Here is a 25,268-nt window from a genome sequence, read left to right on the forward strand (position 1 = left end):
CTGAATGGGATGTCCATCAGTCTTCATTGCTTTGTCTTTATCATGTGCTTATATGTTCAAAGCTGGAATATGGGTCTGCAAGGCAGAATAACCTGCGATGTTTGGATCCCATCCATCATCAGGGTATACAGATAGCTACTGATGCCTTCTGTTTCCTAACATTACTATCTCCAGCCAGATTCCACCTGATTTCAGTAATTATACAGCAGAGTTGCATGCAAATGAACTGGCTCTATCACTTAGCCAGAAACAGTTGTTTTTTTAATTATGCCCTAAAGATAAAATCTTTTCCAGATTACCAAACATGGACTAGTCTCTTTCCTCTGCATTGGGAAGTTTAATATTACATGTCAGATTGCCATATATCCTTTTGGTATGCATGTTAAAGAGACCATGCAAGCTGTTTGCATGAATGTTGACAACATTGCCTACACTAAACATAACAGCACCCCCCCCCCCCCCAATGCAGGTTTGCACTCCATCCTGCAAACCTCTCACTTTGTCAACTACAGAAGTCTCATACTCCATCATCTATCTACCTGCAATTGTTTAATGCACACAGAGCAGTCCATTTTGATTTATTGCCCATATATACTAATGGCTCAAGAACTGATACCTGTGTTGGCTGTGCTGCTCTGTTTCCTAACATTACTATCTCCAGTCAGATTCCACCTGATTTTAGTAATTATACGGCAGAGTTGCATGCCATTCAGCTTGCACTTGTGCACATAAAAGAAAACCCCTACCAAAAGTGTGAAATTTACACAGACTCACTGAGCTCTTTACAGGCTATCTCCTTTCCTATGTATAATCCACATCCAGTGCTGTATGAAGTGTTATACGTGTTGTACAAAATGAAAATCCTTAATTTTGATGTTTGGTTGTGCTGGATTCCCAGCCACATTGGGATTAAGGGAAATGAGACTACAGATGCTGCTGAAAGATCAGCTCATACTTTCTCCACAAACTATGAAGGCAGACTGAAAAGTTCTCGGCCTAACAATGAAAAAACGAATTTATAATTTCAAAATTATTTTTGCTTTTCAACATAATCTCTCTTAAGATTAATACATTTATTCCATCGATGCTCCAGCGCCATTATCCCATTCCTGTAGTGTTCTCAGTACGATCTGAAAAAACCTTCTACAGTTGCAATCACCTCTTAATTAGAAGAAAAACGCTGACCAGAGAGGAAAAGTTTTAGTTTTGGGAAGCGATAGAAGTCAGAGGAAGCCAAATCTGGGGAATAGGATGGATGTTCCAATAATTTATAGTGCAGATCCCTTAATTTTCCTATTGCCAAAACACTTTTGTGGGCAGGTGCATTGTCCTGATGAAAAATGATTTTTTCTTCTACAAACCGGGTCCTTTTCTCACGAATTTTTTCATCTAGTCTGGTTAAAAGATTGGAATAATATTCCGGGGTTATTGTTTTACCCTTTTCAAGATAATTAATAAACAAAATGCCTTTAGCATCCCAAAACACTGATGCCATGACCTTTCCTGCTGATGGAACTGACTTTGTCTTCTTCAGCGCTGAACAACTGGCTTCTTGTCCACTGTTTTGACTGCTGTTTGGATTCTGGTGTACTATGGTGAATCCAAGTCTCATCCAAAGTAATAAATCGAAGCACAAAACCAGTTTTATTCTTGTTAAAATGCTCCAAGCACTGTTCAGAGATTTTCATGTGAGTGCATTTTTGATCTGCTATCAGCAAGCGTGGAACCCATCTTGTGCAAAGCTTTTTCATATGCAATTCTTCATGCAAAATATATCCTACAAGTTCTTTTGAAATGCCTATAGTGTCAGCAATTTCACGCACTTTGACTCGCAGATCATCCAATACCATATCGTGCACTTGATCAATGATTTCTCATGTTGTTACACTTTCTGGACGTCCTTCACCTGGATCATCTTCACGGCTGGTAGGGTCACATTTAAACTAGGAAGCCCATTTCTTAATTGTCAGAAATGAAGTTGAAGAGTGCCCATAAACTTTTATGAACTTTGAATGAATTTCTTTTGGCATTAAACCTTCTTTTACAAAGAATTTTATAACCGCATGATACTCAATTTTATCCATTTCAAGGGATGCAGACAACTCTTTTGCTTCAGACAGCTGTATAAAACAAACTACTTGATAGAATGACTTGCAATTTCACATGGATGCTTCTGACAGATGTACCAACTTAGAAAAAAAAATCTTGCCAATAGTGTTGCCATCTATAGTCGAGGCCGAGAATCAAAGCTAGCTGTTCAATGGCGGTCATCATGACAGTAAGCATTAACAAACAAAGTATATAGCATTAAACTTGAAATTAAGCATTGGCACTCTAGTCAACATAGAAAGAGAAGAGAGGAAGTCTTGCTAGTTCTGCATAGGTCATAATCATCTTACACATTCTTATTTAACATGTTTGCTGCCAACTATGAGTATACTCGCAGTTGGTATATGAGCCTCATAAGCCAACTACGAATATACTTGTATGACGCTTACTGCTGGCAACGAGATTACTCATACTGACCTTGAAGAAGTGAAAATGCTTGGCATGCGGAGCATAGCAGCGAAAGTGTGTATACTCATAGTTGGTATATGAGCCTCACAAGCCAACTACGAATATACTCGTATGCTGATTACCACCGGCAACGAGATTACTCGTACTGACCTTGAAGAAGTGAAATTGTTTGCCGTGCGGTAACAAACTATGCCCGAGGAGCGTGGCAGCGAACGTGTTAATGAGAGATGATGACCCTCCCATGTGTGAAAAATGCAATACATATCTTACTATTTGTCATATCCTGGTGGCGCCAGCACTTTACATGAGAGCAGAATGAAATTTTTACTTATCTAGCCAAGCCACATACATTCATGATAACTAATATTTAAGGAATTGACAGCGTATACTAGAAATATAAATTAAATAAACTTTAATATATACTTTCCGATATTTCGGCAAACGTCACGTTGCCATCTTCTTGGGAACTTAATACAAAGACACGTGCATACAAGTACTAATAACAGCAAATGAGACTGAAGCTAGGAAGCTAACGTTTTCCTAAAGTCCTGATGGTGCCCCCTGGTGGGCTATATTGGTAGTTCTTGGCCTTTGGGCTGAAGTTCTTCTGATAAAAGTTTCCCAAATTTGGGGCAGTCTAATGCATCCAAATTTGTTGAGGTTTGGCATGTTCCTAAGGGCCGAGGCTGATTCCATGAATAGTCTTTCATACTTGAACTTGCTGCGGTGTATTACTGTGGCTTTCTTCCATCTTATTCTGTGGCGAGCATCCAGAGCGTGGTCTGCAAGCCCAGAGTGGCTGTACTAGTGAAATCGGATGTAATCCTTGTGTTCTGAGATTCTGATATTTGCTGTCCTGCCTGTTTGGCCAAAGTAGGACAATTTACAGCTGCAAGGGACTTGGTATATACCAGGTAGGTCTAGGGGAAGTGGTTGGTCTTTAGTGGAGCGGATAAGGGATGCCAGTTGGCATCCCTTATCCGCTCCACTAAAGACCAACTAAGGGATGCCAGTTGGCATCCCTTATCTGCTCCACTAAAAACCAACCACTTCCCCTAGACCTACCTGGTGTATACCAGGTCCCTTGCATCTGTAAATTGTCCCCCCCCCCCCCAAGGCTAACTTCCGTATGGAACATTTTGAAAATGAAGCACTCGACATGGCTATATTTTAACTAATAGTTTGGCTCCATGGTCTGGGCACATGAGATACATTTTTGGCATCTTAACAATTTTGTCTTGCCTTTTTAGATAGATACACTAGAGACATGCCTTCTTCATTATCCTTTTCTAATTTACAGAAATCCCACTCATAAGGTATTTACATAAACAATTACACCATCACCCTTCCCAACAGTATGGCATCCTCAAAACACTTACTCACCAAGCCAAGGCTACTTGAAATGACACAGCCCTTGAAACTGAGCTTATGGGCTTCTGCAACACCTTCTTAGCCAATGGCTACAGTCCATATAAAATAGATAAATATTGCATGCACATAGGATCACCATTCCCATCCCATACGTTAAGGGTATATCAGAAAAAAACAGGAAAAGTTTTTTGCAAATATGATCTCCATTTTCAAACCTGTCATTCAGCTTGATACCTCAATGTGTTCTAAAGATCAACTGCATCCTCATGAACACCACAGAGTGTATAAAGTTCCTTGTGCCTGCAGTTTGGCTTACTTTGGACAAACTGGTAGATCAGTTAACATCTGTGATGTGATCATCTTTATGGCAAGTCGGGATTGGCAGACAATGATTGCAATATTCCTTCACATAGGATTAGATGGAGGAAAATATTGATACTACATAGTAGTGATTGTACACATACCGACCACTGAATTAGAAATTAATTTAATTTATTTATTTATTTGATACTATGTTGGATCTCCTTTAGCAACTGCCAATACTGATCCTCTTCAATTCCTTGCACATAGTTCAGTGAGATATGGGTCTTAGGACCACAGTTACACCTCTTAGACAAAGCAATGTGGGTTATTTTTCCACTGATTAAACACCTGGGATATCTCATCTTTTGAGAAAGCAATTGGCTCTGCTGTTTTCAAAATTGTGGCTCCAGCCAGACAGGCACCTACAATAAACCCTTTACCAAATTCCAAAAGATCTTTTGTTTTTCTCATTGTGATCAACACTATTGATGATAACTGACCAGCACTTAAATAGTTTAGAGCACATGCTGATGCATCTGACCAAGTATTTTGCATATACATTGTGAAAGGGACATTTATGTACATCTGTATAAAGGTTTCTAATTCAGTGGCTGGTATGTGTAGATCTGAGAAACTATTTTTAGAATCAGCATCAACTATGAAGCACTTTCCTAACCTCAAAGTATGGTTGCATTAATTTAACAAAAATCTGGAAGACTGTAATTTTAAGACCCAATAGCCTGATTTCTCTAAATTAACTTTGTGGTTATCCAACTCATAGAAGGTGCCATGTAAGAACATTAGTTCTCTTGTCAATCACAATTTAAATTGTTTTCTTCAATTACATAGTTTAGTGCTGTTATAATTGTCATCATCAGAACTGTGTTCTGATGATGCTGATTAAAAAACCAGTGAAATATTAGAGAGTTTAATAAATATATATTTCTTCCTCTCTTGTTTATACTGTAAAACATTATTATCAATCAACAACACCTAAGCCTTTGTATACGTATCATCAGCATGCTTATTCATTCACATCATTACTACTTCAACTTTTCATATTCATTCTAGTGACCATCCTACTGTTGAACTTCATATTTTGAAAGCATTGTCTGATCTCTGGCTTATTCGAATTTGTTCACTTTTGAAATCAAGATAGCTTATGAAGTTTGCTAATATATAGCTCACAGCATATATATATATATATATATATAATCTATAGCATAAGTGATCATTTAGAATTAATATTGAGGCTGTTGAAAGTAATGAGGTAAGTATATCATGTCCATAAATTGTGTGTATGTTTGAAGAGTAAAAATGCTAAGCCCTCACAGTTTACAACTTGCAAACTCAACTTTTGTTGAAAATATTTTTTACATTCTTAATAAGATTCAAACTAAGTGCTGATGCACACAAGTTGTTTTACTAATTGAATGGGGGAGGTGGGGTATTTTGTTGTATTGTTGTCATTAATAAGACAAAAATGTTAAGATGTGCATTACTGATCTTAGTGCTCCTGTCACATGGATAATGGCACAAAAAAAAAGCAACAACATAGTGACATATATATAATATCTGTTTAAATTGTTTTCCTCAATTACATAGTTTAGTGCTGTGTTATAACTGTCACAGTTATTATTATTATTATTATGTGATGCCTCCAAGGAGTCTAAAGACTCATCAAGGGAGGACACCTACTCTACAACTCTCCGTCTCTGCCAACTACAGTGAACTGCATCATCTACACCAACGGCATCTACTGCTCACCACCACTAGTACTTTCACAGACAATCACAAACATTAGTTTAACCTTCTCTTCCACTCTTCTCTCTTATTGAATAAAAAGTCTATAAAGATTTTATCCACTCTCCTTCCTTTTTTTTGATTAGTTCATTTAGACTCACATAATGTTTTACAGTATAAACAACCCCAATGAAATATTAGCGAGTTTAATAAATATATTTCTTCCTCTCTTGATGTTTATACTGTAAAACATTATTTCAATTTAAATGAACTAATCAAAAAAGGAAGACAGAGAGGAGATAAAATCCTTACAGGCTTTTTATTCAATAAGAGAAGAGTGGAAGAGAAAGTTAAACTAAATGAGAAAAGCAATAAAGAAGAGTCTTCCCTTCTTGATTATTAGCTGAGATAGAGCCTATAAATGAAAAACTTGAAAAAAGAATAAAGCTTCAGGTTATAAATGAATTATATTCATCTCTCTCGCTCCCTCCCTCTCTCTCTCTCTCTCTCTCTCTCTCTCTCTCTACAGCAAACACCATTGTAACAAATTACAGAAAAGTCCCAAAAAGTTCACATTAATCATAAATCGCATTTTTTCCCCCCCACAGAACAGCTTGTCTGCCCAAAATATAAGAAATTACATTCATAAGGGATCTGGTAAACATGCTAAAGTTAGAGGCGACAGTTTTTCTTTTGCAGATGGTGAGAGATGAAAAATTTTACTGATATGAAAATATGTAGGATTAAAGTGCAAATTCTTCATAATTCTACAAACAAGTTTAGAGATTCAGATATATGGGATTGGAACACTGCAGTCTTGTGAAGAATCCTTAGGTGTTGGAAAATGGGAGTCAACTATTCAATGAATTTGATGATGCTTTTGGCTAGTTAATTCCATTAGAGTTCTGATAGTGTGAAATTCTATGACTTAACAACATTACTTTTTTGAGATTTTTGATGTATATATCTGCCAATACAGGTAGGTTTCCAAGAAACACTGGTTGACAAAGTACCACAAGCTCTGCAAGTAAGAAGGATGCCAAGAATGGTAACTACCAGCACTTTCTTTTTTCATGAATTGAAATATTCATGAAAATGAATTTTATGAAATGAAATTCAATTCATGAAATTGAATACATACATGAAGGTGGTAAGTTTTTCAGCTATTTGGCCTCATTAGGAATCAAACAAAGATTTTGTACTACAGTAGATTTAAATTTAATTGTCTATTCCTTGAACATGACATCATTGCCATAATCTTAATCAAGTGAACTGAGTGTCTATCTCCAAGTTTTGGGAAGAAATTGCCATAAATTGTTCATATTTTTTTATTTAAAAAACAAAACAAAAAAAAACTACTTTTGAATTACACAACTATACCTGGTTCCCCCAGAACTATAAAAGTGTTTTTTCCTGTTCACTCAGCTACGACCAAGACGTGGAAGCATTCTCATGCTGTAACCATTTCATTTGCGCTCTCTCTCTCTCTCTCTCTCTCTCTCTCTCTGAATGATGCTCATGTTACATCAAGTGAAATATATAGGAGTTTTTAATAAATTCTGATTTCCCTTGCATGAGTTAAAAACATCCCCCCCCTTCAAAGTATCATTATGTAACAGTGTTGAGTGCTTAGTTCTCTAGATGCTTTATATAAAAACTGGCTAGATAGGAGAACCCAATGTAATCCCATCTTATAAAATTTTCTTTCCATAAAAAATAATGGAAATGGAAAATTTGAATAATTCAAATATGATGGGGTGGGAATGTGCTTTAATAAGGTCAAAGGGCTTTGTCAGTGATTAAAAGAGAAATAATATCAACCTGATCATGCCTCAATTTTTGAGGATAAGAGTTTTTTTTTTTTTTTTTTTTACCAAGGTTTTGATGTGAAGAGAATTTTTAATAAAGAAGGGAGAGTTGCCTGGAAACTACCTAGCTCTGTGTTAATTACAAATTGTAATTTGTGATCTTAATAAATTATTGGTTTTGTTCCTCTGCTATTACGAATGTCTTGGAATGGACTGAATATATGCCAAATGAGTATAAAAAAAAAGTACAGAGAAGATATAGGATGGATGGATGTCACTTCCAAAACACAAGTCTCTCTCCACCTCTCTTTCCACTAGCAAATGCTTGTATTTTTATTAACACATAGTGGAAGAGAGATGGAGAAAGAACAGGGTGTCATTAAATGAGACAGAAGACTGGTTGACCGATATAAATAAGGCAGCCTTACTAGAGTTGACTTACATCTCCAGAAAGACAAGAAATGTAAGTCAGTCCAAGAAAATAAATTAGGACTTAACTGGAGATTTTGAACATAAGGCCTTCACCAAAAGTTTGAGTATTATCAAAGATATGCAAAGTAAGCTGTTGCTCCAAAACAGGACTGTGTTTTGGTATTAATGAAGTTTTCTAAGTTTCTCAACCACAGTGAAGAACAGCAAGGAGATCAGTGGAATTATGGAAGATCTTGCAGGTTGGAATGTTTGAGCAATACATTGCTTGTCAAAGAAAAAAGTAGAAATAGAGCATGCTGTCATGAACAAAACTATGAACAGGATGTGAAGTGAGTGAGAGAGAAGGTCACTAATGTATAGGAGGAAGAGCACAGACCAAAATACTAAGCCTTGGAGTACTGGGTTATTTTAAATGGTTTCTCTCTTCTCAATAACTCAGATATGATCCCCAGTCTTGCACAGGATTCATCTCCTTCAGAAGAGAGAGAGAGAGAGAGGAGACAGATATGGCTTGCATAGCAGAAAAACTTCCAAGACACATTTCCTTGTCCAGGTCAAACAGTAGTCAGACTACTGTTTGCACTCTCTAGATTTAAATATTTGCTTTGTTTGAATTATAGAAATTAAATCAGATTGATTTAATTTCTATAATTCAAAATTACCACACACACACACACATACTTAACCTTACTTCTAACAAGGCAATTCTTTTTTTTTTTTTTTTTTTTTTTTTTGGAGGGGGAGGGATATGAATATCACAAGTGACTTGAGACAAAAACCAGAACTTGATTCTTGGATTACAATTCACTTCACCATGCAACATGTGAAAAAACCTTCAAAGAATCTAAATCAGAAAGAGCAAAATGCGGAAAACTTTCCTCTTGTACAAGAGGAAAGTTTTCTGCATTTTGCTTCCATTCCCTGGCAAAAGGTCATTGGGCACAACTTCTGTCCATTTTCTTTCTCTCATCCAAAGAGCAGCACTAATTATAACAATACCTAAAGACAAAGTTGACTTTCTAGCACTATTCTTGAACTTCTCTACACAGAGGATAAAAACAAATGACTTCCAATTATACCAGATACAACAGAGAACATGCCTCACAGTTTTGAAAACTTCTGTTCATTATGTTTATCTCTATTATAATAGCACTATTATACTTTCAACTAAAAACAAAGCCTTTCTGAAACCATTCTTCAACTCCTCTACACAGATGATAAAAACAAATTACCTCCAGTCATACCAGATACAATACAGCATGTGCTGCATCCTGTGGTTCTGAAATATTGTGCAAGACTAGAGAGAAAAAGAGAGAGAGAGAGGTTTTGTTTGGTTATCTATGCAGGAATTGGAGAAGCATGATGTAAGAGGGCCAAAACAGCTGAGACTAATAATAAATTTAGTTTAATCCTTTATCCAAGTGTGAGCAAACAACGTTTGCGCCTGAAAATATCTTCAGGACTGGGGTGAGGTAGTACAACACCGGGCAACTCACAGCAAAGGTGGAGCAAGCTAACATCACTCCTATCTCAGTATCTCCCATAATGCAAAACACATCTCCTTGCAGATATGTATAATGTTATGCATTAAGGGAAGGGCCACTACCCAGACTAGTTTGGACCTTTATTGAGGTCTCTTCAGTGGGAGCCAGGCCCAGAGATGGAGATACCAGGTAGAAGCAATGGCAGGTCATCTTTACCAATAGGAGTTGCCAAATGGTGTGCCACCTTTTTATTAAATTACTCTGGATTTAGAGAAAGATGTTGAAAGTTTATTTTTCACTTGGTTAGACTATAATAAATTTAGTTTAATCCTTTATCCAAGTGTGAGCAAACAAAGTTTGCGCCTGAAAATATCTTCAGGACTGGGGTAAGGTAGTACAACACCGGGCAACTCACAGCAAAGGTGGAGCAAGCTAACATCACTCCTATCTCAGTATCTCCCATAATGCAAAACACATCTCCTTGCAGATATGTATAATGTTATGCATTAAGGGAAGGGCCACTACCCAGACTAGTTTCGACCTTTATTGAGGTCTCTTCAGTGGAGCCAGGCCCAGAGGTGGAGATACCAGGTAGAAGCAATGGCAGGTCATCTTTACCAATAGGAGTTGCCAAATGGTGTGCCACCTCTTTATTAAATTACTCTGGATTTAGAGAAAGATGTTGAAAGTTTATTTTTCACTTACCCCAGTCCTGAAGATTAAACTAAATTTATTATAATCTAACCAAGTGAAAAATAAACTTTCAGCTGAGGCTAATGTTATTGACAAGATACTAAAGCTAAAAATGAATGCAAAGCTTGAATTTTTGACTTTGGATGTTCAAGAAATGTTTTCAAAAAAATACTACTTTGGTACACTTGTTAGGTGCTAAGGCCTCATTCCAATACAAAGTATTACAGCAGAAATCACAGTGGTCATCCTATTGCAGTGTTAATGAATACAAGATGGAGAATAAATGTATGAAGGATGTTTACAGAAAAGGAAACACAAACAAGGTTATGATATAAGTTATTGATAGACTGACATTACAGTCTACTTGAAATGAGAATTGGTTATGAAAAGGTCCAATGTTTTGAAAAAGGACAGTGAAGATTATCTGGCATCATTACAGTGAATACTTCCAGCTTGCTCAGTTTAGAAGTAAATACAACTTATTTTCTTTTTGCAGGAAATAAGTTGTATTTCCTGCAAAAATACGGTCTTAATATTCAAGTATTTAGGCTACAGAAAATCAAGTTGAAGAGAAATAATCATAGAGATAAGAGCAGTGATCAAAATTTGAAAAGCAGCAGAGACAGTAAATGAATCTCAACGGAGAGTTGCAAGGAAGCCAGAGCAGATGATAAAGAAGGAATTCTAAGTTTGGCATTCTCTAACAGAGAATGGAAAATCAGGAATCACGAACTACTTGTGTAATAGAAGTACTCGTATAAAGTGAGTTTGGATAGTTGAGGTGAACATTAGTTGTTAAGGTAGTCAGTTGTATTTCTGCAAGAATTAAGAGATCTGTTTAAACTGGTGGTGCACATAATTTATTTTTGTTAGGCTATGAATGTTGACGAAGTGAATGTGGATGCATTTTTGTTCTTCTTTGTATGGAAAGGCACAAAACATTTTTGTTGTATTTTGATTCATTTATGATTTATTTATAATTATATAATTATTATTATGATTTATGGCTAGCTATTATGGCTCTCCATATATTGCTATCCTAGGCCATTTCCTTACTTTCTACATAGTTCAGTCCCCAGCCAAACCTAATATATCATATATTACCGTCTCCACCACCCCCAATAAAACCTTTTTGAAGAACTGTTGAATTTCTTTCACAAATTATATATATTTTTTTATTTTCTATATGCTCTTCATTACTTTCATTTTAGTACCTGTCTCTTTATGTTTCCCATCTCTGTATGTCTACATCCTGAAAGCATTACTCCTTTTAATATATTCTGAGTTCATTCTCCATGTTTCAGCTCTATAGAGAAAAGCAAACCAAATAAACCATGTAATTATCCTTAAACTAGTTTTTTTTTCTTTTTTTCTCTTGGTGTGTGTTTTTCATTCTGTTCAAGGTTAATTTTGCAATATCTATTCTTCTCTTAATCTTCTTCTTCTTTTCTTCTTCTGCAGCTTCTCCCACTTAAGTGGGGTCACTGTTTGTTATGAGTCTCCTCCACACCTTCCTGTCTTGGGCTGTCACCACATCCAAGTTCTTCATCTTCAAGTCCTCTTCTACCAGCTCCCTCCATCTCTTTTTTGGCCGCCCACGCTTCCGCCTTCCTTGCACATCCATCTGCATGACCCTTCTTCCCACATATTCGTCCTCCCTCCTCATCACATGACCAAACCATCTCAACCTTGCCTCCTGTATTTTCGCTCCTAAGTTCGTAACTTTCACTGTTCCCCTGACATAGTCATTTCTCAGATGATCCTTTCTGGTCACACCGCACATCCACCTAAGCATTCTCATCTCTGCTACTTCCATCCTGCTGATGTTATTTTTCCTCAGGGCCACAGTTTCTATAGCATATGTCATAGCTGGCCTCACTACTGTCCTATAAATTTTGCCTTTCAGATTGATCGGCACCCTCTTATCACATAACACTCCAGCCATCTCCCTCCAGTTCCTCCAACCTGCTTGTATCCTGCATCCCACTTCCTTCTCACCTCCATCTTCTTCCACTGTCGAACCTAAGTATCTAAAGTCTCTCACCTTCCTGATGACATTTCCTTCCAGCTCCAGGTCTGTCTCCTGGCCACCGCCCACTGCGCAACACATATACTCTGTCTTACTTCTGCTCAGTCTCATACCTCTCTCTTCCAGTACTTTTCTCCATCTTTCCAGTTTAGTTTCCGCTTCTTCTCTTGTATCTACACACAGCAAGATGTCATCTGCATACAACATTGTCCAAGGTGCATCTTCTCTCACCTCCTCTGTTACCACCTCCATCACAATATTAAACAGAAACGGACTTAATGCTGACCCTTGATGCAAGCCAACTGTTACTTGAAAACTTTCTGTCTGTCCCAAACAGGTCCGAACACTTGTCTTCACATTTCTGTACATTTCCTGCACCAACCTGACATATTTCTCCGGCACCTTCTTCTCCCTCAGACACCTCCAGACTTCTTGCCTTGGCACTCTATCGTATGCTTTCTCCAGATCAATAAATACCAGATGTAGCTCCCTTTGTTTCTCTCGATATTTTTCCATCATCTGTCGTAACCCAAAGATAGCATCTGTTGTTGATCTACCAGGCATGAAGCCAAATTGTTCCTTTGCAATCTCCACCTCCTCCCTCAATCTACCATCAAGAACCCTTTCTAGGATCTTCATTGTGTGGGACATCAACTTTATTCCTCTGTAATTTTTACAGTCTTGTGCATCCCCTTTACCCTTGTGGATGGGAACAAGAGTACTCTCCCTCCATTCCTCGGGTATATTTTCCTGTTGGCAAACTTTCATGAACAGGTCCCACAGCAGGTCAATTCCCTCTTCCCCCAGTGCCTTCCATGCCTCCACTGGAATTCTGTCGGGGCCCACCACTTTTCCATTCCTCATCCTCTTCATGGCCTCCGTCACTTCCATTCTACTGATGTTCTGCACCATCCCCTCAGAAGGCTGCCCATCTCCTCTGTGAGTCCTTGCATTTTCCTCATTCAGAAGTCCCTCAAAGTATATTCTCCATCTGTTTCTTATGTCCACATCCCTCCATAATACTCTTCCTTCAGCATCTTTGATCTGCCTCACATGTAAGATGTCCTTAGCTGCTTTATTTCTACATTTCGCTAGTTGGTAAATTTTTCTCTGTCCTTCCTTTGTTTCTAATTGATCATACAGATCTTGATATGCCATGGCCTTCGCCTGTGCCACAATTCTCTTGGCTTCTTGCTTTCTCTCTTTGTACACCTCTCTGTCCTCTTCCACTCTTGACTCATCCCACTTCTGCTTTGCCTTCCTCTTAGCTGTCACTGCCACTTGTACATCATTATTCCAACACCAACCCTCCTTCTGCTCTCTAATCTTTCCAGATGTCTCACCAAGCACCTCGATTGCACAGCTCAGGATTACTTTTGAATTATGTTTCCACCAATCTTGTACACTTTCCAGTCCATCCGAAATCCTCTCTAACACTCTCTCCCTAAAACGATTCCTCACACTCTCTTCTTTTAAGCGAAACCACTTAATTGTCTTCATCCCATGGCAACCAGAAGTTCTTATCTTCGATCTTAATTTAAAGTCTGCGCACAGCAGTCGGTGTTGTTGTGCTACTTGATCTGTTGGAATTACCTTACAATTTGTCACAACCTTAAGATGTTTTCTTCTAGTCAAAATGTAGTCAATTTGTGAGCTGTTGTTACCACTTCTAAATGTTATCAAATGTTCTTCCCTCTTGAAGAAAAACGAGTTCACAATTGCCAGATCAAACGCTACTGCAAAGTCCACAACCCTCTCTCCTTCCTGGTTCATCATTCCCACTCCGTGGCCACCATGCACCCTTTCACAGTCTCTATTCTGTCTTCCTATGTGCCCGTTCAAGTCTCCTCCAACAATCACCATCTCATTTTCTTCCAATTCCCTCATTTCTTCATCTAACACGTTCCAGAACTCATCTTTTTCCTCTGCTGTACAACCAACTTGCGGGGTATATACACATAATACGACCACCCGCTCTTCTCCAAGACCCAATTTCATTCGCATGATCCTGTCGTTCCTTCTACCCACGTCCAGTACTTCACCCTTCATTCTGCAACACACCACAATTCCTACACCATTTCTTCCCTCGTTATTCGCTCCAGAGTAGAACAATTTATATCCATCTCCCAGTTCCTTTGCCTTTCCCCCTTTCCACCTTGTCTCCTGCACACATAAAATGTCCAACTTCCTCTTCCTCATCATGTCTGCCACCTCTCTTCCCCTTCCAGTCATGCTTCCAACATTCAGTGTTCCCACTCGCAACATCCTCTCCACCTGCTGGGCTCGCTTCTTTAACCGCACCTGCCCTTGATGCGGTAGCCTTCGTCCACTTCTCACAGCTGTAGGGCGATGTGGCTGCGCGTCGCTTAAGGGGTACGCCCTAGCCCTTATATCATTTTCTCTTAGACTCATAATCATAGTTTGAGTTGGCACTCTTCTTCTTCATCTATTCTTCTCTTAATGTCTCTTATATATTTTCCATCCTCTGTAATTAAATATCTTAAATAAGTGTAGTGTAACATTCAACTTTTATAATTTGGTCTTCTACTCTGATTTTGGGATTTTTTCCTCTGCTTACCACTAAAACTTACCACCAAGTTTTTTTTTTTTTTTGAGGGGGGGGGTAAAATTTAATTTATTTTATCTATTAATTTTTGCAAGACCCCCCATCTCTCTCTCTTTTAACAGTTAATACAGTATCATCTGCATAAAATTTATTTATATTCCTTTTTCCTATTTTTCTCCATTTCTTCTATACTTTCATAAATTTCTTCACTGTAGACAATGAATATGTAAATTATTTTATACTTGACAAGAAATTTAATCCTTTACCCAAGTGTAAGCAAACAAAGTTTGTGTGTGAATTATTCCACAAGTCTACTTGTATACAGAGGCTGTTGACTTTGCATCAACTGCCTCTGGATCCCATACTGCAAAAACATTATGGACAAGTCCTCTACCCAGACTGGTTTCAATCTTTATTGAGGTCTACTTAGTATCTTTCTTGGTCTGGCTTTCACTATTGAGATCTCAATAAAGGTTGAAACTAGTTTGGGTAATGACTCTATGTATAATGTTTTTGTATTATGGGAAACTGAGGCAACTGACGTGAAGTCACCAGCTTCTATATGCAAGTAGACTAGTCAGTACATGCACACTTTGTCTACTTATATTTGGGTAAAGTATTAAAATCAGAATATAATTTCTTGTCGAGTATAATATATTTTGTAAGCCAGTGGTAAAACTTTCTGCAATTGTATTTTAATATTTCTGACATTCACAGTCAATTTTATGTTTGGATCCATTATATATAGGGTATTTGTTAGTATTAATGTTTCTATTAATTCCATAAGGAAATAATAGAAACATTAATAAAGATGAGAACTAATCAGGAATAATATCACTTGCAGTTAAATTAAAGATATCAAGAATTTTTTCCTTCTTTAATCCAAGTGTAAGCAAACAAAGTTGGCACATAAAGTATCTATCCTCATAACTAAGATGCTTGTATGTTTGCAATAAGGAATTAATAGAAACATTAATAAAAAAAAAAAAAAACAATCAGGAATATCATTGCAGTTAAATTATGGATACCCAGAAATTTTTTCTTGTTTAATTCATTATCCAAGTGTAAGTAAAACAAAGTTTGGGCATGAAGTATCCTCATAACTAGGCTGCTTGTATGTAGATGCTTGGATGAAGGATTAACCAAGAATATAATTTCTTGGTATCTTTAAGTTACTTACAGGTGATTTAAAAAACATTAACAAAATAATATACATTTGTTAACTTGATATTGTTATAAATGATGGTTGTGCAATCAATTATGTGTTCATTAGAGATCTGCTTTCATAGATGCTATTTCTCAATTTACCTGTCTCTTGCCAAATCCTTCAACTTTAATCCAGTTTTGCTATCTAGCTTCTATTATCATTAGATGCTGCGTCCTCTTTTTTCATCCATCCATTTATTGGACATCATGAGATGCCATATAGTCACTAGATGCTCGGTGATGTGCTGCACCAGTTCTCACCAGATGATCCTGTTGTATGCTTTTCTGCAGGCTTCAACTCTCTGAAAATCAACCATTTCAGATGCACCATCCATCCATCTCACCGAGGGTCTACCCTTCATATTTTTTTCAGGAACTTTACCTTTAATTACTGTTTTGAGAAGTCCTCCTTCCAGCCTTTCAATGTGTCCAAAGTATTTCAACTTTCATCTGTCAATATGTGACGGAAGGAATCTTTATGTGGACTTTTTCAATCGAAGGTGAGTTAACCGATCTCATACAGAGGTAGCAGGGCTTTTTCTCCCGGAAACTTGGGTTTTTCATCCCGCATACAGACAAATCGGCCCTTCAGAACACACGCAATTTACAGACAAAAATACTAGTTGTGGTGGCGGCAGGCAGTAGATGGTGTTGATGGAGGTGATTGGTAGTAGAGGTTTGGTGTAGTGGTGAAGACAGTTGTATAGTGGGTGTCCTCCTGTGATGAGTCTCCTTGGAGGTGTCACGAATAATAATAATAATATCCTTAAGGAGCCTTAAAATTCTACTGATCCCTTTCTAGCACTCATCGATTTGTCTGTCTTTCAGTATATATATATATATATATATATATATCCTCAACAGCCTTCTGTAACACAACGTCTCAAAAGCAGCTATCCCTATCAGACTTCTTTAAATTCCAAGTCTCACATCTTTAAGTTGCTGTTCGAAAAACAGCTGCATCCAAAATCCTCAACTTTGTTCCTGTGGAGACAGATTCATCCTTCCAGATAGACAAATCTCTGACTTGTTTTAGCTGTTCCTAATCTTCTTCTGATCAGCTATTCTTCTCATTAATAATGGATTCCAAGTACTCGAACCTATTGACTTCCTCAATTCTTTCTCCATTAAGGTACACTTGTTTCATAGGAGTTTTCCTATCTGTATTTCCTTTGAGAACCATAATCTTTGTCTTGCTAGGATTGAGCTGAAGTCCTCTGTTCTTACTGATCTCATTAGCTTTGTCAAGGATTTGTCCTAGTTCTTCCTTGTCATTACAAAGGAGTACAGTATCATCAGCATACCTCAGATTAATGATCAATCTACCACCTATCCTAATTCCTGTCTTAAGTTCATCCAATATTACATGCATGATATCCTCAGCATAAATACTAAACAGGTGAGGAGAAAGTAAGTATCTTGCCTAACTCCCTTTCCAACCTGAAGCTAATCAGTTAATCCAACATTTGTTCTTAGCGTGGCTTCTTGCTCACCGTACAAGTTAGCTATCATCATGATAGGGTATTGAGAAAATCCATTATTTTCATTACTTCCCACAGTTTCAGTAACTCAACAAAGTCAAAAGCTTTATAGCAATCTATGAAACACATTACCATATGGAGTCTAAATTCTTTATACTTTTCTATGATCTGTCTAAGGCAAAGGATCTGATCTCTGGTATCCTTAACTTTCCTAAAACCTGTTTTTCCTCAGGCATCTCTGTCTCAACTTTAGCATAAATCCTATTTAGAATGATCTTTAATAAAATCTTTCTTGCAATCCTTCGTATCTCCCTTCTTATGTAGTGGTATGAAAAACGACTTCTCCCATTTTCTAGGCCATAATCCTGTCTCCCATATTCTTGTAATCAATCTATGAAACACTTATTTTTCCATCCCCAGTAGCCTTATTTATGTCTGCTGGGATTATTCCATCTGCACCTGGGAACTTATTGCTATTAAGCTGTTTAACTGCCCTTTCAACCTCATGCGTAAGTGGTGGGGATTCGAAAAATTGAAATTTTCTTGGTGAGAGGTCTCCTCAAAATTCTCCTTATCCTCTGTGCTGCACAGCTACTCTCAGTATTCTTTCACCTGTTTTTGATTTCCAGTTCTGTTATTACTGCTTCACTGTTTTTGATGTCATTGAATTTGGACTTGAGCTTTAGGTCATGAATTACACAAAACATACATTTATAATTGTGCCTTTTCATTTGGAACTCTATCTTTCCCCATTTATTAGCAATTTCCCTTGCTAGTAAATGTGAAGTAAACAAATTTCCCTTGTCCTGCCAGATGGCTCTTCTGACTTCACCATATAATCTCTTATATTCTTCAGTCCCTGTGTATCTTTGTTTCTTCAACCATCTTCTTTTGATTGGATCCCATGTTGAATCTAATATCCATGGGTCTCTTGGTCTTCCAATTGGGCCGAGATACTTCTTAGCTGTATCCTGTATTATAACCTTGACCCCTTCCCAAAGCATTTCAGGTGAGTTTTCTCATTATTCTCTAAAAGATCATTCAGCTGAATTGATGTTTCTTCTGTGAATCCACTAGGGATTACTCTGACATCTAGTCTAGTGGGACATGCCTGACTTGGAAGGTTTCAGTGTCTCAATCTTACTTTGTCTCTTACTGGCTGAAGTCTATACCACAATCTGCTCCACAACAAATATGCACATCAGAGATGCTTTGTCTTCCACTGTTAGAGTGCTAGGATGTAATCAATCTGGTGCCTTGACCTATGAATATTAGATGTCCAAGTATAGGTCTATAGTGGGTGTTTCTGAAAGCAGGTATTGGTAATAACTAATTGGTTAGCATGGGCAAATTCCAACAGTCTTTCATTACGGGTGGTATGTTCACAGAGACAAAACATTCCACACACCCAGGCCTAGCTCTCATACTCTTTCTCACTTTTGCATTAAAGTATCCTATGATGTAAAGTACATGTCTCTCTTTGGTAGGCAGTCCAAAAATGTGTATGTTTTCATATAATTTCTTGCTCTCTTCATCAGGCCTATCTGTGTGGGGTGCATAAACTATCACGATTGACACATTAGTAGGATGAGCTTTAAATCTTCTTTTTTAAATACATTTAGTTCTTGATTTAGTCTCTCTAAACCTTCACTAAGCAACTGTTAACTTACCCATACATTTCCCCCTACCTCAAATGTCTGCATGTTTTTTAGATTTTATTCCTTTATTTCTTCCTCATATTCTAAAGTTTATTTTTCACTTGGTTAGACTATAATAAATTTAGTTTAATCCTTTATTCAAGTGTGAGCAAACAAAGTTTGCACCTGAAAGTATCTTCAGCACTGGGGTAAGGTGGTACAACACCAGGCAACTCATTGCAAAGGTGGAGCAAGCTAACATCACTCCTGTCTCAGTATCTCTCATAATGCAAAACACATCTCCTTGCGGATATGTGTAATGTTATGCATTAAGGGAAGGGTCACTACCCAGACTAGTTTTGACCTTTATTGAGGTCTCTTCAGTGGGAGCCAGGCCCAGAGGTGGAGATACTAGCCAGAAGTAATGGCAGGTCATCTTTACCTATAGGAGTTGTCAAACGGTGTGCCACCTTTTTATTAAATTACTCTGGATTTAGAGAAAAATGTGAAAAATAAACTTTCAACATCTTTCTCTAAATCCAGAGTAATTTAATAAAAAGGTGGCACACTGTTTGGCAACTCCTATAGGTAGAGATGACCTTGCTAATGCTTCTGCCTGGCTCCCACTGAAGAGACCTCAATAAAGGTCGAAACTAGTCTGGGTAGTGGCCCTTCCCTTAATGCATAACATTATATATATCTGCAAGGAGATGTGTTTTGCATTATGGGAGATACTGAGATAGGAGGGATGTTAGCTTGCTCTGCCTTTGCAATGAGTTGTCCGGTGTTGTACCACCTTACCCCAGTCCTGAAGATACTTTCAGGCGCAAACTTTGTTTGCTCACACTTGGATAAAGGATTAAACTAAATTTATTATATTTCTCGTATTCCATTTTTTCTTAAAAGTAGGAGGTTCACATTTTAGGATTTATCTGTATCAAAAAATCTAGTCATTAAAGGTGGGAGTAGGTCTTTCCAAATGGCATTATTAAACTGCACAAATCAAAATGAAAATGTGTACTATAAATATTACTGTAATGGCAATGTATAAAATTAAGGTTTTTATACATTAAGGTATAAAATTTAAGATACAAGTTTGCTAAGGGAACTATTTTGCCAATGCATAATTTTGTTAAGGCATAATAAAAATACAAAAAGTTAGATGTAAGCACTGTGTAGTACTGGTGAAGAAGGAGTGAAGTGCTTTTCTGTTTTTACTTATTTATAGAGTGATGCAAAACTGAAATGGAAAGGACTACTAGAGAGGAAGAGAAGTCACAACAAAAAGATCAAAATGACTAAGATAATTCATCATTATCTAATTCCTGATAGGTGCCCTCAAAGGGTGTACAGGATACCATGTTTATAACACATAATTAAGTTTACATTATTACTGATCTTTTATCAACCTTCTCAATTTTCCTCCACATTCCAATATCATCAGATCTTATATTTCTCTCTTCTAGGACACTTCTAACTGTAACAATCACACATGAATCGTAGTCTTCCTCTGGGTCTTTTTAATGACCATTTTGGCATCAAACACCTGTTTTACTAGCGTTTCCTCTTCCATCTGTTTAAGTGACCATGCAACCTTAGATTAGCTTTGCTCACACATTCTTGCATGCTAATAATGTCAAGGTCCTTTGGAATATTTTTTGTCTTTCACATGATTCTGCCATCCATGCTATTTGTTTACTCCCCTAATTTTTTCAGAACTTCAGGGCATCTATGATCTCTAATCTCTGATCAACTGCTTTATTTCTAACCTCACCCCTCTTCCTCTCTCAGATCCATTAAGTTAAAACTTTAAATTTTAAGTTAAAACATTAAGTTAATTTGTGCTTTGGCTAATTTCTCTCTTATTCCACATAAATTTACTCAACTGGTTACCTACTACAATAGCTTTGCTTATTCAATTGTCTATTTTCATATTTAAGTTGTCTTTTCACTAAAATCTGTGCCTAGCTAAAATGTCTTACTCGTTCTATATTTTCTCTATTGAAAATGCAGTTGAAGTGTTTTTATGTTCCTGCCAAATTTCATAGTTTTGGTCCTTTTAGGCTTTTGCACCTCATTTGTATCTCAAGTGTTTTTATACCAAATTTTGTTACAGCAGTTATTCAATTTAGTTAAAGAATCTTGGAGACCTGCACTAGATTGGTTTATAACATCATCTGCATAAAGTAAAGAGCTAAATTTGATATCTCCAATTTTTATATTAGGTTTGATGCCATTTTCTTCATAATGTGATCCACACAGATGATAAATAAGACTAGAGGTAGTGTGCATCCATATCTTACCTGATTTTACATTATGCCATCTTCCTGTACTTCCTATGATTCTAACTGCTTACATATTAAACACAGGCCATGTATTGCTCAATATAATGTCCTGTGTACATCCTATAATTGTATGATTTTGAACAGCTTTTTGCTAGATGTCTTGTATGCTTTTTCAAAATCTACAAAATTTAAATACAAATCCCTGTTATATTCTAATGATTTCTCAACTATTTGTCTTAAAGTGAAAATCTAATCCAAAACAACCATATATTTGGCCTGAACCCAGCTTGCTTTAAGTTTCTCTTTCACAATTTTTCCTAGCCTCTTCTAAGGCATGTCTAAATCTTACCTGGAACACTCAGTAATGAAATTCCAGTATAATTCTCATATTGTTTTATTCTCTTTTTTAAAAAAATGGAAACCATGAAAGCTATATTCCAGTCATCAGGAATTTGACTTTATGAATAATGTAGTGTAGCTGCTGTAAAATTTTCATACACCTATATTTGGATATTTTTGGTCAAATATCATCTCTTCCAGCTGACTTTCCATTTCAGGCTTTTGATAGCCTTTTGTATCTCAAGTGTGTTAATCTTGTACATACTCCTGATTGCATTCCTCTTGAATAGTTTATATTCCTTTGTTCTGTCAATGCTTGTCTCATTTAACACTATTTCAAAGTAACAGCTCCAGATATCCAGAATATCTTTAGTTTCAGTTTTCTTGTCACATTTAACATCTCCAATTCCTCTTCCCACACTCTTTCCTTCATTTCTAAGCTTTTCAATACTCCCAGAATATTCTACTAAAGTCTTCCCATGACTTATTTAGCTACTTTTTTACATTAAGCTAAGTCTCTTGCATTTGTCTCTGTATTTTCTTAGGGCATACTTTCTTCTTTTCAAGAACCATTTCTTTAAATTCTGAGTCAAAGAATAAAAGCTTGAGACTCCAAGCTTTGGTCCTCATTTTCAAACTCTTTCATTTTTTCTTGAATAATATTTGTATAGCCAAGTTTACAGTTCAACTCTAAAAGTTATTCAACCAAATTATTTTCTTAAAATTTTCTTATATATATTTTTGTCCTTTTACTATGATATTAATTTTTATCCTGATTACAACTAAATTATGATAGCTTATTATTTCTTATTATTTCGACTTCTCTGTATGCTCTTATATTTTGAACAAACATGAAGATATCACTTATTATAATGTAGTCAATAAAACTTTTTTTCTTGCATCTTCTTTCCATGTAAATTTGTGCAGAACACTTCAGATATTTTCCTAAATAAATATATAATTTAAAACCTATGAAATGGAAAAAAAAAAAAAAACACTTTAAATTATTACATTATCTTGCAATACTTGCCTAGGATGTATGGATGTTGCTAATGTAACTGTATTTACACCTTTTCCAGAGCTTGTATTTGATCCCTTAACTTTTGTTTGGACTGTAAGTGCTTTTGCTATACAAGCAAGAAAGACATCTAATATGCCCATGCGATGAAGATCAAATGGTGGTTCATTTTGTTGACCTACTTTGTTTGTTTCTGAAACAATACTAAAGTCAGTTGGAGGAAGAGATGACACTACAAGAATAGAGGCTAATGTTGGAGGAGAAACTTCAGGAAGAACTCTTCTTAATAAAGATGTCACCTAGATGAGCAAAAAATGTGCTGTTTGTTAATACTCAAGTGAAGTTTATTGTGCATTTCATGTGCATTTTTTAAATACTCTATAAAATTACATAATAAACATAAAGGAAATTTTTTGCAAGAATAAAGTTTTATATAACAGAATGAATTCTTGAATAGAGTATTTAAAAAATTAAACAGTCTTCATTATCTCATTATCAACTGATATGTGATTTTAAGTAAATTTCATCAATAGTGACTGGTAATGAAATTCACATATGTGTTTCAGAGATGAAACGTTAAATTTCTTTTGGGAGGGCAAAAATGGGATACAGAAGATTTAAAAAAAAATTCTCTTCTCTTTAATATATTAGGCTCAATGATCTGTCATAGCTGAGTAACCTGACTTCAAAAAAAAAATTGAATTAATGCCATATAAACATTGAATGCAACTGATCTATATAGGTGCTATCTGTCAGTTTATATTCTCTGGCAATTTTTATATTTAAAAGATGAAAAAAACTTGACACCTCCATATAATTTTATGCAGCTCACGTTCTAAAAACCCTCATAAAGGTTCTTTGCATCCCAGATAGAATTCAAACTTAGGTGTTTTACAAAAGGCAACCAAAAAGTATTGTTATTACTTACTGATAGCGGGGGGGGGGAGTTACTTAGTATCTGGATTTCATAAATTTATTTGCAATGCACAGATTCATTTATTTTTTCTATTAAAATGACAATGATATCAGGAAAAAAAGTTTCTGAAACCTTGCTTGGCAAGATTAAGACTCAAGAATGTGGTGCGGATTTTAACAGTGAACAAGAAAGCAGACTACATCCCACAAAACTAGAAACTAGATGCTAGATTTTGTCCAATAGGAAGCATACAAAATCTGAAAATAGACCAAGTATATTTGGAACCCAACATGACTGATACAGGCTTCTGTTCTTTCTATCAGCAGACTACTCAGAGCATTACCACTAGTCTAGTTACCATTACTAACTGTAGGTAGAATTTTCAGCCATTAATCATCAACAATTCAACACTGCAATCATGGCTCAGCTGCATGCTCCTAAGACAAAATGTTTACAAACATATATAGGTTGTAAATCTCCTATACACTCATTGCTTAACATATTTTATTTCTTTGCAATCACTGTTCATACCCCGTCCAATGTTTTCACATTACACTGAAAACCAGGTGACCAAATTTGAGCACAATAGTCCAAGTTTGGTCTGACCAGTGCTTTATGCAAGGACAAAAGCCTCCTTATCCTTACAGTTAGAGTGTACTTCTTATCATAGTGGCACTATGATGTGCAGTCTTTGCAACACTTGCAATATGCCCTCTAAACTTCAGTCCAGCTCTAAGATTAATCTGAAATCTCATCTGCTTCCTGTACTGTTAAATAGTACACAACCTCATATTTCTACACTCCAAAATGCGACACTTTGCACCTATTAACATAAAACTACAACCCACTTCGGTCAAAAGTCCATTCAAATCTTTCTTAAGGGAATTAACATCAGCAGGTGCTATTTATAATTCTCCCCAAATCTGCATCATTAGCAAACAACTGAAGAGTCAGTCAACATGATATATCATTTACAAACCAGTTAAATAGAAATGGAAACTTATGTCCTAGAACTATGCTTGTGGAGTGGTACTATTTTGACTTCTTTCCATTCCTTAGAAACCTTATCCACTGCAAGACTTTAATTAAATAACCAGGTCAAGGACATAGCTAACTGTTTTGCACATTCCTTTAAAATATGTAGTGATATGTCATCCATTCCCACAGCTTTATTAATATCTAATCCAATCATTAACACCTGATACAATTCTGATTCTTTCACTTCCAATTCTCCTAATGCTTGTTGCCCTTCTAAATATTTGATGGCATCATTTATACTAATATGATATATGCTGATAAAGTGCTCATTCAATAATTCCACAATATTCTTTGCAACAGTCACTCTGCTGCCACGACTACCACACTAGTGTCAACCTGCCATAATTATTCTTCTTCCTGCTTGCCATATAGCAGAAGCATTCCCTTGAATTAACCTTGCCT

At 36.5% G+C, this 25,268-nt stretch overlaps 1 protein-coding gene across 1 annotated transcript in view; it reads right to left on the reverse strand.

The window, feature by feature from the left end:
- The window catches only part of hiw (MYC binding protein highwire), a 1,014,282-nt gene that overhangs the window by 124,033 nt on the left and 864,981 nt on the right, over positions 1-25,268 (reverse strand). The window contains exon 67 of the mRNA XM_090402616.1: positions 22,925-23,211. Coding sequence (XP_090258742.1) covers positions 22,925-23,211 — 287 coding nt within the window. The remainder of the gene's footprint in view (positions 1-22,924; positions 23,212-25,268) is intronic.

This window comes from Typopeltis vanoorti, chromosome 13, assembly GCF_054136105.1.
Source record: "Typopeltis vanoorti isolate ZY-2024b chromosome 13, IOZ_Tvanoo_1.0, whole genome shotgun sequence".
In the NCBI taxonomy this organism is placed as follows: Eukaryota; Metazoa; Arthropoda; class Arachnida; order Uropygi; family Thelyphonidae; genus Typopeltis; species Typopeltis vanoorti.